This window comes from Octopus bimaculoides, chromosome 18 (assembly GCF_046866305.1).
Source record: "Octopus bimaculoides isolate indiv1 chromosome 18, ASM4686630v1, whole genome shotgun sequence".
Taxonomy (NCBI): Eukaryota; Metazoa; Mollusca; class Cephalopoda; order Octopoda; family Octopodidae; genus Octopus; species Octopus bimaculoides.
In genome coordinates, this window is record NC_142945.1 from 13,221,010 (window position 1) to 13,240,099 (window position 19,090).

Consider the following 19,090-nt stretch of genomic DNA (forward strand, 5'->3'; position numbering starts at 1 on the left):
AAAGTAAGTATTTCAGAAAGCCATTGTTTATGATAAACTTTTGAATTAATAAAATCTTTGTATAAATTAAAGATTTAGGTGTTTCATGTCTGGTATATAGTTTGTGATATTTAGTGGACAGTAGTCATAGTTAGGATGGAGTGGAGAAATTACCAGAAGCTCATTGTAGCTGCTGGTAAAAAGAGGCTTTTATTATAGTGGAGAGGAAATTTTCTGAGTTCAAATTCTGCTGAGGTAGACTTTGCCTTTCATCCTTTTGGGGTTGATGAACTGCTTCCCTCCACCAAAATTCCAGGCCTTGTGCCTATAGTAGAAAGGTTTATAGTGAAGAGGAATGGCAAAGGAAGGCAACAAAGTAGACTCTAACCAAGTCCATCTTTCACTAAAATATTCAGTTAATGTTTAAACTTATTTTGTTTGTTTTCAGACTCGAAGATATTCGGAAAGATGTCACTAAATATGAGGAACAGAAGAACACTGTCTTAAAAGAACAAACTCAACTAGAAGCAGATGTTGAGACATGTTCAAGACTTTTAAAAGAGAAGGATGAAAACACCACTGTGTTGGAGTATGTGAATTTGGAAGACGTTTCCTTCATTTCTCTTTTATTGTTGTCATTTCTTTTTTCACTAAAGTATTCTATTACCTGTCTTGGGTATTTAGTCATTTAGTTTAATCTTTTTTTTTTTTTTTTACTTTTAAATATTCTATTTATTGAGAAATTTATTACAGCAAGTCACGGATGTTTTGTAGACTTGTTGGACAAAATCATGAATATGTTACATTAAAGAAGTCATGAGAAAGTTGCACTAAAAGAGCCATTGAATCTCATGGGACTCATTTGTGCAGTTTATGACAATCTTTGTTATGAAAATGCAAAAGGAAGTGGTTTGGGAGACCCGGATATGAACAGGGAAGAAAATCAAAACAACAAAACGCTTGAACTACAACTTTCATAAGTAAAAGGATATTCAAAGTTGAGGTTAAAAGAAAACAAAATAGTGCAATTAGAATGCATATATTGTTGTAGTTGCTGTTGTTGTGTTGTTGTTTAGCCCTAGGTTAACCTTGTTCAAGTAAGACTTACGATCAAAGTGTTCCAACTGTTATCATTTCATCTTGTTTTCCAGCACAGTGTAAGGACTACATTAACCATTGTGTCATTTTTGAAGATGATAGTGTAGATCAAGAGAGATTTTGCTGTTATTTCTAGCAGGTCCAGAAAACCATATAGAGAATCCCTTGTTAGCTCATATCATTGTTGCTGAGTGATAAGACTATAAAAGACAAGCAAGAGGTCAGGAGTATTCGTAGAAAGATTAATGCAGGATAGCCTTCTTTCAGATAGGATGAAACATTTACCATCTTTGTTAGGAATGAAGTAAATCTATGTCATTAAAAAAAATGATTTAATTTTGAGTGATTTTTGTTACAATATAAAATATTTTTGAATCATTGGTCTAAATTTCTCTTTTTTGTTATTCAGATTACAAAAACTCAAACATAAAGTTTCTCTTAATAAATGGAATTTCATCAAGACAAAATGTAACTACTTACATTATCAAGCTGTTGCTGATTTTATTGATCAGTCTATACAAGAAATTGATGGTGAACCCCCACCTGCTATACCACACTTAGATTTTGTAAGTACAGACAATCTTGTTTTTATTTTATCATTACTTTACCATGGCAATAACTCTATAGCACCAAAGATTAGATGCCCTCTAATTTTAGCAGCTCATTTTCAGGAAAAAAATGTTTTTAGCGCATTAAAATATGTAATATTTTTTAAGGTAACAAGCTGGCAGAATTGTTAGCTCACTGGGTAAAATGTACAGTGGCATTTCATCAATCTTTATGTTCTAGGTTCAAAATATGCCATGGTCAACTTAGCCTTTTCATTCTTTTGTGTTCAATAAAAAGTAGTGGGGTTGATGTAATTAACTTACCACCTCCCCCAAAATTACTGACCTTGTGTCAAAATTTGAAGTCAGTATTTATAGCAACTTTGCATATATGACCATATAGGACTAAGGATAATTTTTTTTTGAGACATTATTTTGGAAAAAAAAAAACAAGACAAAGCATGTCTTAGAAGCCATCAAATACAGTACATAATTTCCTTTATCACATTCAGAACTGGTAATTAAATGATGATAGGAGAATCTTCTTCAAATTCAGTCCTGCAGAATGATCAGCTGTAGTGTTCCCAGTCCTTTTAACACTTTCTACATATCACAGCTACTCATTTTAGGATGAGTTGTGCAATCTCTTTCAGCGAGGTCTGAACAGTCTCTGGTTGTCTGTTGGTATGTGTATTTAAGATAGGAAAAATGTAAGATGTGTTTATCATTATTGATATCTGTGTTGAGATGTCAGACAAATCAAAGTTCCTAGCTTCCTTTTGACATCTGCTTTTAAGCAGCAAAATTCTTGTCTTTGTGCAAGTATAAGTTGGAAACAAAAGTCTAGGAGTCCTTTGTGAACTTAAAAGAGTTACTTGCTGTCATCTTGATTGTGAGAAAATATGAATTATGGCATGAGAATCATATCCTTTATATATGTATATACATGTATATATGTATGTATGTATATGTATATGCACTTATTTATATATATATATATATATATATATATATATACATACACACACACACACATATATATATATATATATATATATATATATATATATACGTATATATGCACACACACACACACACACACACACACACACACACACACATATATATATAATGTAATATTACTCTTTTTATGGATTTGTTTACATATTAATCACTTATTAATCTTTTTTTTTTCTTTTGTTTCAGCTTTTAAAAAATATCGGCAGGTTTATTACTTAATTAGACCATACAATTTTGAATTTTGACAGAAAAATATGGATATTCTATTTCTGATATTTTTCAAAAATTCTTCTAATTTATTTATTTATTTTTTAAGAACTGCCGTATGTATTTTAGCTTATGTAAACCGAAACGTTTAAATGATTCTGTAAAATTCCACTGCAGGTGGTTGGAAACCAAATCAAAATTTGCTCGTTTCAAATTGTTTTATCTGACTCAAAATGACCCTCACTTCATTTGTATTTATACTTATATCATTTGTTGCCCGTTTTTTGCATTTATTTCCAGGATCCATCATGTTTGCAAGTTGGCTCTGGGGCTACATTACTTAAAAAATTTAATTCCATGCCTAATACATTAAGAAGGTTTGCTAGTCGAAGTACTTTGTTCAATATGAGTACAATAGATTACTCAGCTGAGGTAGGTACTGGAAATGGAGGCAACTTGCATGATATCCTCAATTAGAATTACGTTCTGAGAAGCCTGCCTCTTTTAATATCTTTCGTCTGCCAAGCGAATGGTAGGGAATCTCAATTTGAAATATTAACTGCTTACTGTTAATGGATTGTAGGTCAAAGCCAAAATGTGAATCTAACTGAATTTTTGAATAATTTTTAAATATACTTTGCTTGAAGTTTATTTTGCAGAGGAAATTTTAAAAATTAAATAATAAATAAAAACTTGACAAAATATACCTTTGAATGTTTTTGGTGTTATGTAACCAACAATATTAACTGCAAGTAACTACAAGCTGAGAATTAAACGAATGGACTTGTTAAAATCAATTAATATCAATGATTTCGATGTGTTAACAGCTTTACTGGAGTTCTGTAACAAGTTGAACACTATAACTCTCTATTGTTTCATTTCTTGTCTGTCTCTTCTGTGTGAAGACAGATTGCTAATAGTAACAACCTTTTCAAAAAGCAGCTGCTCAATTCAGACTGCATATAGTTGTGCTGTCTTTTACACAGCCTCTAGCTGCTTTGCCTGAAATGGACTCTCAGTGAGGTTAAATTACTACTGATGTTATTTTCTGTTATTTGTTATTAGTGCTGCTAACTAACATCTTCATTCTTTATTTTTTAGTTACTTTCCAAAACTTTTTTTCAAATACAAACATTAACATGTGAGTCTTTAAGTAATTAAGAAATCAGATTATCCGCAGACAGGTATTTTTCAAAACTGGAGCGATATCTTAGCAAAAACCTTTCAGCTACATCTGATACGACTCTAACGAAGCTTTGTAACTAGGCAGATCTGGCTGTGTCTTGTGGGTAAAAAGTTCACTTCTCAACCAATTTTCAACCCCGTGGATCTGCGTTTGGTCCCATTGTGCAGCATCTTAGGCAAATACGTTCTGTTGTAATCACAGATTGGCCACTGCCTTGTGGGTGAAACTTGGAGAAACTATGGAAGCCCACTTATTGACACACACGTTAATTGAAATGGAATGCACGACAAAATTACTATATTGGTTGCAGCTCTTGATAGTATCCATGTTAAACTCCTGCTGCTACATGACCCAGTAAGGTTCAGTGCAACCATTATAAGGCTGTTATATGATATGAATAACACATGTAGTATGAGAGAAAACCATGAGGTATGAAGTTGGTATTTCTTGTAGAAATATATATATATATATATATATATATAGCAGCACACCTGCTTCTGCCCTCATTCTTGACCGCTCTCTCTCCCTCTCCCTCTCTTGCTTTTCCCTCTAGCTGGGTGACCAAGTATCTGCTTTACTTCAGCCCACTTGTTTTTGTTATATTCTAACCGTTCATCATCTAACACAAGATTACCTCCTCCGAGCCCCCTGCCTCTATAGCAAAACACCTGTTTCTGCTTCCCTGTCCTTTCTGCCAGGTTCTTATCTTTCATCATCTGATACAAGATCCCCTCCTCCAATGCCCACTCTCCTCTCAAAATTCCTTGTCTTGCAAGTTACTTGGTGACCCTGCCAGTGCTGGTGTCTCATAAAAAGCATCCAGTCCACACTGTTAAGTGGTTGGCATTTGGAACGGCCTCCAGCTGTAAAAGCCATGCCAAAACTGACATTGCCTGGGCTGGTGCTATGTAAAAAACATTCAGCCCACTCTGCAGAATGGTTGGTGTTAGAAGGACATCCAGCTGTAAAAGCCATGCCAAAACAGACTGGCGTTGTCTTCTGTCTGGTTGGCTCCTGTTAAACTGTCCATAGAAGATGGATGTTAAATGATAATAATGATGGGTAATTCGTGTTTGCTTCACTGAATGGTAATTTTATCTGAAGTGTATATCAGCGATAATTATAACGGTAGAGCATATGGAGACTGGCACATCCTCAAAATTTATTTACTTTTATTATACAATGTCATACAGCATTTTGAGGATGTACCAGTCTCCGTATTCTTTGTCATTATAATTATTGCTAATATACACTCCAGATAATATAACGATTCAGCGAAGCAAACATGGAATTACCCATCGGAAGAATTTACAGCGTGAGTGACAACTCATAATAGTCATAGATGTTTAATACTAATCAGTGCAGTTAGCCGTAATCTGGAACTTGACAGAGAGCTACTACAGTATCCGCTCAGATAATATATCCCTCTAAACTCACACAGATGTATATATATTTGTGTGTATGTATAGTTTTTTATACCTTGTTGTATTTGTTCTGCTTGAGTTACACAAAAGCTCCCATGTCACACATGCTGTCATAAATACAGTGAATCTATGATTAGCCTGTTAGAAAATGTAACCAGCACTGCTATTGTTCACATATTGTGATAGAAATATAAATAAAAAACCTTAGCCATCATTGCTTGGGCTTGTAAACAATCAGTCAAAACTATTCTAGTGCCATTTGTATGTCCAACATTCTGGATAGGAAAACGTGAAATTGAAAACAGTTTATTTATTTATTTATTCGATGAGTCACTACTGTTCGATCTTTATTGTAGCCATACAATGCTAAAATTTAGAATTTCACATATGCGGTTCTCTTTTTTAACCCTTTTATTACTATATCCCGGTTGAAATTCTATATATTGAATAAAATATGAAAATAATTGAGGAACATATCTCTGAAAAGATTGAATAACTATATAGAAACTAATGTGCAACCAAAGAATAGTTGTAAATTCTTGGTTTCTCTTGCATATCCAGAAGCAGATAGCATTTTACTGAGTTTTTTTTTTTTTTTTTCCAGAATTTTCTTGTCTTTAATTTTCATTTTCTATCTTTTTTCCACTCTTTCTCTCTCTCCTTCAGCAGCTCAATTTTTAGGGAATTACTGGAATGGTGCATCAATTTATTTATCGTATTTTAACTTGTATAAGGAACCCTTTTTTGTCAAAAATTAGGTTAAAAAAATATGGGAGTTTCTTATACATAGATAGTATTATAATCCCTTACAAAACCTTTTTTCCCAATTTTAAACCCCAATAATTAGGGGGTTTCTTATACATGTTAAAATATGGTAATTTTTATTCTTTCTGCCACAGAAAATTTCATGCTATAACCGTTTTCTGAAAAAGAAAGCATTGTCTGCAAGTATGCATGTAAATCATTTTTTAGATGAGGGTTTTGTCTCTTCCGAAATACTGCACGAAGCTGCAGTTGATTCACTACAACAATATTGCTGTTGCATTTGATAATATTTATTTTTTTCAGCTATAATCTCTATTTTGCATTATTAGGTCATCAAGTGTGTATCTGATGTACATAGCATGTATTGCGTAGTTTAACAATTTTTGTACTAATACATTAACAAGTGTGTATGTGTGTCTGTGTGACTGTTGTATGGATGCAGCATGGCCACATAGTTCAAATTTTGCTTCATAATCAAGTGCCTTTATCACAAAAAAAAAAAAATGGAGAATGCCCTGAGTTTTCATTTGCTTAGAAATGTAGGGATATGAAGAGAGAGAGAGGTGGTTCAATTCTTAGTAGTGCTAATTTAGCTTTTTGTGTTCCATTGTGTGTTTGTGTATGTGTGTGTACATGTGTGTGCATTCACGCGTGCGCACACACACGCACACACACAAGACCTGTGGGAAAAAAATCCCTGACTTGAAAACAAGTTAGATGTTGGCAACTTCAAAATCAATTCTCATCCAAATCATACTAGGATGGAAAAAATGAATGTTAAAATGTTAAATGGGTAAAAAAAAAACCAGGTCACACACATAAACAAACACACAAAGAACACAGAACAACTTCAAAGTGCTCAATACACACTTATGTTACTGAGTGTAGATTCTAACATGTGGATGTATAGCTGACTAAACCATGGAATCCAAATCAAAATGTCTTGCTAGTTTTCAGTAGTTCAGTAGTATCATTTAAATATTCCTAAATTTTAGTTAGAATGAGTGTCTAATAGTGCAATGTATTTTGTTGGGTGCTTTTTTTTTTAATTTTGGTTTTTTATATAATTTATTCAGAAAATGAATAGCAACATCCATGACATTTTTCTGGGTTTTACTTCTCTGCCCAATTCTGTTGTTATGATAATGGTCTTAGCTCTTCAGAACTAACTCCCTGAAATGGCCCATCCATTTCTCTTCCATTTACCACCCCTACTGTGTCTTATTCTTTAGACCAGTGGTTCTCAACAGGTGTTCATATTGCCATATGGGTCTCAACCGGGGTCCATGTAACAAAATAGTAAATTAGGGATCCATAATAGAATTTGAAGGGCTCCTGAAAAAATTTTGCTTTAGATGTATGCATTGGTATATGTTACAAGAAACAACTAGGTTTCTTTCTCTAACATTTTATGTAGTTCAACCTACACAAGTGAATGTGAGAAAAACAAAATAGGAATTTTGAAAGAAGTTTCTGTAAAACTAGTTTTGAAACATTGACTGGCTATGAGGTTTCACCAGAATAAAATAGTAATCAAAGGGGCCCTTAGATAAAAAAAAAAATGGTTGAGAACCCCTGCTCTAGACCCTGCACTGTACATTTCTTTAACTCCTTTTTAATAGCTTAGTTAGTGGAGAAAGGGCAATGTCGATGATCCTGGTGAGAACAAGGAAGGACATTATCCTTAGACTGGAAACCTACCTTGAATACCTGCAACAATCATTCAGGGAATTAAAGCAGGTGACAGATGAAGTCTATTGTCCTAAAACAAGAATCGTCCTACTGACAGGCCTCCACATGCTTTATGGTTATAAAATTTGCCCTACAAAACTGTGGTTGCCTTGATGCTATGCTAGAAGGCATTTGTCCAAATTGTGGCATCATGAGATTGAATTTTAAACCATGCACTTGTGGAGAGCAAACTTCGTAACTCCACAGCAGTGTTTGCACTCGATAATATCTGCCTGGATTGCAATGTATTCTGCCCTATTTGTTTACAGTGATCAAAATTTTGTGTGATATAAACTCACTTCCTCCATCAAATTAACATTGCCTGAACAGGTGTATGCTGTACCACTTGTCAGATGTTGAAGTGATTTAAAAGTGGCATGAGATGAAGTGAGATGAACTTTTGACAGAAGTTCAAATTGAAACATAACCACATCAGTCTCCAGAAGACTTAATATTATTATTTAAATATTTTTAATGTAAGAAATCTTCTTCTTCTTCATCATCATCATCATCATAATAAATTGTAAGGTGGTGAGCTGGCAGAATCATTAGCACTCTGGGAAAAATGCTTAGCAGCATTTCATCTGTCCTTATGTTGTGCATTCAAATTCCACTGTGGTTGACTTTGCCTTTCATCCTGCTGGAGTCGATAAAATAAGTACCAGTTGAACACTGGAGTCAATGTAAATGACTTACCCCTCCTCCCAAAATTACTGGCCTTGTACTAAAATTTCAAACCATTATTATTATTATTATTATTATAAATTGTAAGGTTGCAAGCTAGCAGAATCATTAGCAGGCCAGGCAAAATACTTAGTGGCATTTCATCCAATTGTACATTCTGAGTTCCAATTCTGCCAAGGTTGACTTTGCCTTTCATCCTTCTGGGGTCAATAAAATAAGTACCGGTTGAGTTCTGGGGTTAATGTAATCAACTTACCCCCTCCCCCGAAATTGCCTACCTTGTGCCAAAATTTGAAGCCATTATTATTTTAAATTGTAATGGGAGTATAGGGGATTGATCAAATTATAAGAATAGTGGACAACATGCCTTACAGTATTCATTCCGTCTCTTTCCTTTCTGGGTTCAGATTCTGCTGAGGTCAACTTTGACTTTAATTCTCTTGGGGTTAGTAAAATATAATACCAATGAAATACTGGGGTAGATTTCATCAACTGGTCCCCTCTTCACAGTTTTCTGGACTTTTGCCTATGTTAGAAATAATTATTAATTGCAAAAGTAGGAGAATGCCAGATCAAATTTTTTTTGCGGTGGTTACTTGTCTTTTTATTATATGATTTCAAGTCTCAATGATGCTGACAATGTTCTTTTTTTGTCCCTATGGTAGTGATAAATAATATCAATCAAGTACTGGGAGAAATAATAATAATAATAATTATTATCATTATTATTGTTAAGGTGGCAAGCAGCCAGAAACATTAGCACGCCGGACAAAATGCTACTAAGCATTTTGTCTGTCTTTACGTTCTGAGTTCAAATGCTGCCAAGGTCGACTTTGCCTTTCATCCTTTCACGGTTGATAAAATAAGTACCAGTTGAGCACTGGGGGTCAGTGTGCTAGGCTTACTCCCTCCTCTGAAATCCTGGCCTTGTGCCAAAATTTGAGACCAATATTTTTATTAGTATTGTTAACAATTTCTTTAATATATTCACTGATTGATATTTTTTATTTGTCATAATAATTATTTTAATTTAGACTCTTTTTCTAACCTTCAGAGATCATGAAATCCTTTCCATATATATTTCTTGTTTTTGCATTATGATTAATCATGCTTTTAACTTAACACAGCCTTCCAGGGTGACAAAAAAAAAAAAAGAAAGAAAAGCCAAATACTATTTTTAGTATGTTGAATGCTTATTCAAAAATCAAGTGAGAAAGTCTATTCTATAGATTCCTTTTTAAATGAAAGCTTAATTTCGCTGCTCTCACATGTTCAGGATGGCACTTCAATGGTATCAGCAAGTTCTTCACAAACAAAAGCCAGATGGAATATAACAAATATTTTCAAAAGTCTTGGTAGTAACGTGATTTCCACACCATCTCCAGACAACACTGAGAGCAAACAAAACCAAAACCAAAACCAGAAACAGAACTATGAAGAACAGTTTGATGTTAAGGGTGTTGAAGAATACAATGGAGAGGTGAGATTTCTATTTAAAACCAAACCTTTTAGAACTAGCTTTTATTGTCTGTCACATCACAATTGTTTCCATTTTTGGTTGTTTCTTCTATTTATTTCAATTTAATTATTTTAAAATTATTTCTTTATATATTAGTTATTCTCTCATTAATGTCAAGTTCATGAGGATCCAGTATTTTGGCCTTTGTTTTTGTTTTTGATTGGAGCCATTTTATTTCATTTACACTGTTATGAAGATTTCTTGAGAAAAGACTTAAATGTCTCAATCATTTTTCGGTGGGGGTGGGGGAATCTCCAGTTTTGGATCCATTTGAGAATGTAATGATTTCTTTTACATATAAAGGTTTCTTTTTTTTTCTGTTCTAAACACGCATGAAACTATAATGAGTTTATCTGAAAACATATATTTGGTTTAAAAAATTAATTATAATTAATTATGTGTTTAAGAACAGTGTTTTAAGCAAATGTCTTGTCTGAGTCAAATAAAGATGCAGTCTTTATTTATTAAGCTGTGACACCTGATATTCTTGTTTAGCTTTAGATCAGCTATGATTGAATAGACCTGTAATCAAAGGCATTCCAGACATGACCATTTTGTCTTTCTAGATGTTTCCAGGATTACATAATTTGATTATCCTTTCCAGAATATGATTTGAGGCAGATATGGCTACTATTTCTAATAGGTTGACTATGTACAAACACTCTTGTTGTTGGCTCATAAGGTGTGTTTGGAGTTCATCGTTGTTATCATCAAATTATATCATAACAAGGAACTTTGCATTGTAAGAGTCTGTTGCCAAAGAATGCAGAAAGGTTGTACCCTCACTTTTGACTTTTATGTATAGTGAATAGCTTTAGATATCTTTCCAGTTACTGTCCACATAATACCTCTTATAAGCTGTATCACAAACCAACACTGAAGGGTGTATTTGTTCACTTTGAATAAATTGAAGCCAAATCTCCCTCAAATCACACAATTACTTACTTAAGCTCTTCTCTTTGCTCTTTATGGAGCATAGGCTTTCTATGACTTTCCCCCACTATTCTCAACTCTGAGTTGTCAGGGCCACTCATTCAGTGTGGACAAGGGTTACCATATTTTCCATGAGGGAAGGCCTTTCTCTCCCAGGTCTTGTTGGTTTTGAATTGTAATCAATGGTTCTGTAATCTGGCTTTTTTTTTGTCTAGGTGGGGTTGATGGCCTTATTACAAACCTTTTTTTACCTTTGGGAAAAGATGATCCCTATAAGTCTGGCCTCTAATCCTTTGATTTGTCTAGCATAGAAGGCCCTACTAGGAACTTGTGATTTGTTGGCATAGCTCTCAGAGTGACTGAGGAACATAAGCCACCACACTGCAACAAGAACTAAACCTTGTGGTGGCAAATCATATCATACTGTCTTTAAAAAAATAGAAGTGGCAAGGGGGCACAACACATTTGATAATATAATCCTAGATATACTATGTCTCAGAAAAAAACAAACTAGATGGTCATGACTGGAATGCCTTTGGTCATCAGATTTTGCAATTAGGACTGACCTATTAAACAGAAACAGTCTGTATCAAGTTGACATTTGTAAGCTGTGTATAATAATTTTCCATCTCTTACTAGTATCTGTTAATGTAGTAGTCATTGACTGTATCTATCTATCTATCTATTCAATCAATGTCTGTGAGTCTTTCCTATCCAATTGATGGCATCAAGACTGTGGTTATCAGGAGAATTCCTGTCAGTTTGAAGAAGGAATTTGAATTGCAGTCATTTTGAAACATATTTATTCATTAGTTCCAAGATCTGCCAACTTAAGTATCTTCAGAACTCTGGTTTAAAAAAATTTTTTTTTTTTAAATCCTAAATACTATATTATAAATACATACATACATATATATATATATATATCTGTCTATGTATATCTACATGCATTCGTATGTGTAAAAAGATGCATAAACAATTCTGTATCCCCTTTTTTTTGTATTCCTTGCAAAGTCATTCCCTTTTTATATTCCCATTTTGCTCAGATGCAACTATTTAAGAATACTTATCTCATCAAGTTAACAAGAGTTGTAACAAACACGCATTAAACACACACACACACACACATACATACATACATACATACATACATACATACATATGAAGAGGCTCTGCTTTCTAACTGCACATGTTTAGTGATGAAAATGATGAAGAGGCCCACTCATTAAGCTCATGTCACAGACATAATAGAATACCACCTAAACCTAAATGTTGTAACTTATGAATCAGTTGTAGAATTGGGTTTTATATTACACTGCACACAAAGTATTTGATGACCTGACAACCATTACCAATGTATTATATTTAAGGAGGGAGTTGGAGAAGGCACATAATTGAATTTCCAGATTTAAATCTATTAAAAAAAAAATGTCAGAGACACTGAACATTAATTGCTATTTTTTGTTTGTTTTTATTTTTATTCACTTTCTTTTTTTTATCTTATCTTCTTCACTATTACATTGTTATAGTGCATCATCTGTCGTTTGACTCAAGAATGATGCCTCTCGGTGGTTTATTGTTGTTATTGTTGCACTGCAACTATATATGTGATTATTGTTATTTTTGCTTCGCTGCCAATGTGGTGTTTTTCTTTTTTTTTCCCCCGTTTTTTTTTGTTTTTTTTTGTACTACATCAGATTTAGCAACTGGGTTGTTTTTTTTTTTTTTGTTTTTTTTTTCAGGTCACACACATAGTCTAAGTGTGGAGTCATATTGTTTGTTTAGTTAGAAAGAACAATTTTGGCATTTGATATAGTTTTACCCCTTTTTTTTTTCCTCCCCATCTCTCATTCTCTCCATCTCATCTGAAGGAGATTTTCCTAGTATTTCCTAATTTTAAGACAATAATGATGAGAGATGAAAAAGAAATTAAAAATTTTTTTTAATATTTTGTGGGAAAATGTCTTTGAGCCATTGTTAGAACAGAAGTGTTGACTTAATAAATGGAATGGATTTTTAAAAATATTATATTATGGAAGCTTTTTTTTTTTTGTTTCTTTGTTTTATTGGATTAGGGTTAGATTTTAATCTGATGATTAAAATTTGATTTTTGTTCCTATTTGTTTCAAAGGATTTTGTTATTTTACCTTTCCCTCTCACTCATTAATCGAGTTAATTCGATAAAGAGTTAAGTCTTTTCAAATCTTGCGTGAAATGTATGGTGGAAATTTTAGAGTGAGTGATAGAAATTCCTTGTAAGCTTACAGCTTTGTTGGAAGTGTTCACTGTAAAGTCTTGTTAATAAATAAACAAGGTGTCATATATATGATACTTTGTGGAATTAATGTTGTTCTTTCTCTCTTTAAACTCATGATTCTCATTCTCTCTCTCTCTTTCTCTTTCTCTCTCGCTCTCTCTGTGTTGAAATCTTGACCTTCTCAACAACTGCACATGTGATTGATTGTTGCAGCATGAATATAAACTTGCATGGAATTCATTTCCGAAGCATGTGTTCACTTCAGCATTGTGCTTGCATGTTTTCGTTCAAATTCTAATTGAAAATAATAATCTTTAATACATTCTTTTCTCTTTGTTTCATTTGAATTTTTTTTTTCTTTTCCTTTTAAATTTCTATAGGCAGTTTAGCTGCAATTCTTTTTTTTTTCTGTAAAAACAAATTTCAGTTTTAGCATTTGCCTAAATCTTTATTTCTTACTGGCAAATTTGTATTCTTACTTTACTTTAATTTCTTTTTATTTTATTTTCTATATCTTGTATTCATTCATATGCTTTCTTTATAGTCTCTTTCTCTCTGAAATTCTTTCCTTGAATCTTTTCTTTTGCCACATTCACACATACACAGACATGTACATAACAAAGACAAGATTAATACATAACTCACACATACATTCTTCATCTTAAGAAACGGTAATTGAAATGCATCTCATAGTGCTGCACCAGAAATCTTTTCCCCATTAGTTTTGTTAGATCCTTAATTTCACAGTGTGTGTCTTTGCCAATAACATCAATACAGAAGTTTCCAAAATTTAACATTTGATATAGCGTATTGTTAAGTATGATAGTAGTGGACAGCAAAGCCTATCCTGTTTTCAGCAACAATAGTAGAGGTAGAAATAATGTATCCATAAATCTCTCTGGTCTTGTGCTTATGTCATGAGATGTTTTTAAGCCATCATGAGAAGCATTGTATATGTACCATGAAAGTGATCAGGAAGCTTTTTTCTGTCCAAGTTTCAGCTTCAGAGAGAAGAATGCTTCCTACATATGTTGGGAAGAAAGCAAATCTTGCTCACTTCGGAATACATATATTATTGTTAGATGGTTTGAAACTTGTTACAGGCTCTTCAGGTTGCTCCCCTGTGTATAAGACAATCTTTCTTACTGTCAACAACATAGGAGCCAAAGTATTTGAAATCACTAACTTCTCTGAGCTGTGTGCCTTCATTGCAACAGATTAGCAGGTGGCTTTCATCTTCAATGATGGTCATGTATTCAATTTTCTTTATATTGAGAGACAGACTGACTTTGGTTGCAGTATTCTCAAGGGAGGCTAGCATGTCTTATGCATCTGTAACTTCCTTGCTCTTCTGTCATCAGGTTAACAAAAGACCTGTTGTAACTTGACATGCACTTGCCTCTGTGATTGATCTTGATCTCCTCTCAGCTGGCAGTAAATGGGTTGTTTTATGTTATCAGCTCATTGTTTATGTGATCTTCTACACCAACGCATCCTCGGGATAGTACCAAGTATGATGGTTCATTAAGGGCTGTTGAGAGGCTGATGGTAAATATTGTTAAAATCTAATGTAAATATCAGATTTGTGGGTCATCCAGAGCATATCTTACAATGTTTCCAAATACCATAGTGTTATATATTATAACATATTTTAATGATGTAATAAAAATTCCCTCTGATCACTGTGGTGATGATGACGACAACACCAATGATGATGATGATGATGATGATGATGATGATGATGGTGATGGTGATGGTGATAGTTTTGATGTGCACATGAAGCAAAAAAAATATTAGATGTAAAGAAATATTTAAATTTAAATTTCAGTATTGTTTTTTTACCTTACATGATACTGCTGTTGCTACTGATGATGATGATTATATATAATAACATACTTTAAGTGTTTATAATAGAAACTTCCTCTGATCACAATGGTGGTAATGTTTATGTGCATAAGATACTCTACAAATATAAACTGTGAAGTAAATGTTTAATTTTTTTTTTTTTTAATGCTTGGCGTAGTCAGAGGAAGAAGGGCTGTGCTCATGGCCGTTTTTCAGGACCACTAGGGCTGGTGGGTTGGAAGAAAATTTTTTCTCTTTTCAGACCAGAGATCTAGGCCCAAATGCTTCCTACAGAATGCACTCTGTCAATGGCACTCAATGACCAAGTGGTGGTGTTAAACTGGGTGACAGATTAAGTCTAACACCTAAGAACATGAACAGTCTCTTAAACAAGCTCACATAGTCTCTGTCTTAGAATAAAACTTTAAAACTTCTGAAACTAATTGTAAAAGCATAAATACATTTTATAAGCTATTGCTTCAGTATTTGCTAGAGCAGAAAAGAATTAGTTTAGCCTCATGACTATATGAAAGAAATAATAATAATCTTATAGTTATAGAGAATAAAATAACTTCCTAATGACACAGGGGGGAATCACAATTCTCAGTACCAGATGCAGGGGTCTCAGGTGGGTGTTCATTCCTTAAAGAGAGCAAATTGATTTCTGCATAAACCTGTAGCAGCTTACAAAAGAAGTAGTGGTGTTTATCTGTGATATATCCTGAATGTTGATGAGATGTGAAAATAGGTGGTAGAAGCCATGTGGAAGGTGTTTATTAGAATATATTAAAAAAAAAAATCTATTGTTACATGAGAACATTATGTAGACGATGAGAAATAATATTCCCAAATATCTATCCTGTTTCAGAATATCTTTGAAATTGGTAGAGAGCCAGTATGTTTATGGCACCTTGTTCCAATACCTCAGTGTTTTGAATTTAAATCTTGTCTGGGTTAATTACTTTTTATTATTTCCAGAGTTGTTTATAAAATGTGTATTAATAATACTAGCAATAAGCTAGTGTTAATTCAATTGAATAATTCTCCACCAACCCTTACAAAATTTGCCCTATAATAAAAAGAAATGATTATAGAAATGTACAATGAGCCTGTGCTATTTTCTTGGTGGCAATTGGAAAACTGAAGCAACAATAAAAATTGATTATTTTGTATTATATATACAGGCACTAGAAATAGAAAAATAAATGTTAAAATAAATTATTAAAGGCTGGGATAAATAATTATGTGATCTATATATTTTACTAATTAAAGTTACCATCGTCATCATCATCACCACCACCATCAGTGATATCATCATTTTTATATCCTCTCTTCTGTACTGTCATGGAATGGACAGGACATTTTGAAGCAATGGTTTTACAGCTAGCCATTCTTCCTGACAACAACCCTTTCAATCATCTCTTACAGCATGCAAGGGTATGGTGTACCTTATCTACTCAAAGTGTAAATTATAATAACAACTTGTGGGGTGTGGTCACTAGCTTTAGTGTTTTCGGTGCAATTAACAAAACATTGTTCTCACACAAATATTGGAAACTATTTACCGAAAGTAAATGTCAGTTCCTTGAACAACAAAAAAATAGACCACACAAATCTAGAGAATGTTATTTCCGTAGGATTTGTTTTAGTTCACGATGCTATTAATATAGAGATCTACAGATTATGGTTGTTTAGTTATGAAAAAAAAGCTTATTGGTGTCAATATTATTCTCCTGATGAGTTTCAGTACAAATGTGTGTGTGTGTGTGTGTGTGTGTGTGTGTGATTAGTGGTGGAGTTGTTGATTTAATAACCTTCAGATTCTCCCACATAAAACTGCAGCGGTAGTAAGTCTAAGAATTCTTTGCTTTGCATTAAAATATCTCCAAATGATTCAGGTTTTTCTCTGGGTGTGTCATTTTGGTAAAAGTTCAAGTTTGTATCAACAGACACATCTAGACTTAGGGAATTTAATGGAACCTGTATAGAGATATTTCTATCAGTTTATATATATATATATATATATATATATATATATATATGTATTTTAAGTTTCCTACCTTTAATTTATCACCACCTCTTTAAAAATTGGAACAGTTTTGGTTTTTGCAGATAAATTCATAAGGAAAAGTCGTAATTTCTTCATAGAGTAATTATCATAATTATTTTTATTGTTATCAATGGATTTTTGTATTTTTCTATTTCTCCTTACCTGAATTCCATTACAAAATGTGATTGATGCAACAACTTCATTCATAACTTGGAAGTATTTCAAAGTTGTTACAAAATTTACTGTAGCTGAAAGCTCTTCTAGTTCAGAGCTTCCACTCAACCATGAAATGATGGGCGTATATGTATAGCCACATACATGCAGACATACACACGTATTGTAGTAAATGTATGCGTGGGCGTATATGTGTATACACTCTCTTACTCCCCAGATACACGTATAAATGAAGATGTAGACATACCATTACCAGGGATATGGTTAGATTAAATAATTGGTGTCTGTGGAGAGAACAATGAAATTGCAAGGTTTAAGTGATGGCTATAAAGATAATTTTAGCCATTTGATAAATAGGTATTGATAATATAAGCACCAGAGTAATGGAGTCAATATGGTTTAAGGTTGTATAACTACAGCCCAATGACTGAAAATAACAAAAGAACAAAAACTGAGAGGTAGAAAGAGCTGAACAGTGTACTAAGAGTGTTTCAGTTAACTATGTTCCTCCCAATAATGGCTGTCATCATCATCATCATCATCATCGTTTAACGTCCGCTTTCCATGCTAGCATGGGTTGGACGATTTGACTGAGGACTGGTGAAACCGGATGGCAACACCAGGCTCCAGTCTGATTTGGCAGAGTTTCTACAGCTGGATGCCCTTCCTAACGCCAACCACTCAGAGAGTGTAGTGGGTGCTTTTACGTGTCACCCGCACGAAAACGGCCACGCTCAAAATGGTGTCTTTTATGTGCCACCCGCACAAGCCAGTCCAGGGGCACTGGCAACGATCTCGCTCGAAAATCCTACAGGAGCCAGTCAGGCGGTACTGGCAACGGCCACGCTCAAAAGTCTCATATTAATTACAGAATCCATGCGGTATTGTTCCAGCTAGAGAATACCTTCTCTATTTAGGGTGTTTAATATTTCAGGCGAAATTCCACCCTTTTCAGTGGCCTTGCCACATTTGAGCACTTCAATTACCTGTATGACTTCAGCCTCTGACGTCAGCTTTAACTAACAGCGGTGTTGTTTATTTAGGATAAAAAAAGAATAACAATGCAAAATAATGTCATTTCATTTTTTCCCTTCTCAAAATAAAGGACTTTGGTTTTAGTCTAAAGAAAGCAATACTTTAAGGATGTTATAATGTAATAAATTAAGTGAGAAATTATTAAAGCATTAAGTACTTTTTTTTATAAGAAAACAGTATTATGAAGATTGTAGATTGACTTGTCTCCTTTACTGCTCTTAATTTATTGATTCTAAAGGTATGAATGGAAGAGGTTTTGGTGCCACTGATATTCTTTGCAAATTCATAAGTCCTTCAAATTTTTATTAACAGCAGTTAACAGCTAACATTTCAATAGTTAACTTAGAGTTTAATCTTTGCTTTATCTGAAAAACCAAATTTTAGAGCCTCCCTACCAACATACATTACCCTTTCTTTCAGGGGTTTTCACAAAGCTGTAAAAGCTAATTAACCTGGTAAAATCATTAGAATTCATAAACAATTTTGTATTCAATGGGAAAATATTTTTTTTTTTACTTGTTTGTGTGAATGGGGAAGAGAGAGAGAGAGAGAGAGAGAGAGAGAGAGAGAGAGAGAGAGAGAGAGAGAGAGAGAGAGAGAGAGAGAGAGAGAGAGAGAAGGGTATGAATAGATGT

General features: G+C 33.6%; 1 protein-coding gene across 5 annotated transcripts in view; it reads left to right on the forward strand.

The window, feature by feature from the left end:
* The window catches only part of LOC106870480 (tyrosine-protein kinase Fer), a 145,307-nt gene that overhangs the window by 108,284 nt on the left and 17,933 nt on the right, over positions 1-19,090 (forward strand). For 2 of the 5 annotated variants that reach the window (XM_014916589.3, XM_014916591.3), the window contains exons 7-11: positions 1-3; positions 428-568; positions 1,487-1,643; positions 3,153-3,284; positions 9,919-10,122. The exon at positions 1-3 is cut by the window's left edge and continues 120 nt beyond it. In XM_014916589.3, coding sequence (XP_014772075.1) covers positions 1-3; positions 428-568; positions 1,487-1,643; positions 3,153-3,284; positions 9,919-10,122 — 637 coding nt within the window. The remainder of the gene's footprint in view (positions 4-427; positions 569-1,486; positions 1,644-3,152; positions 3,285-9,918; positions 10,123-19,090) is intronic. The other 3 variants (XM_089365819.1, XM_014916590.3, XM_014916592.3) reach the window with 2 other exon arrangements.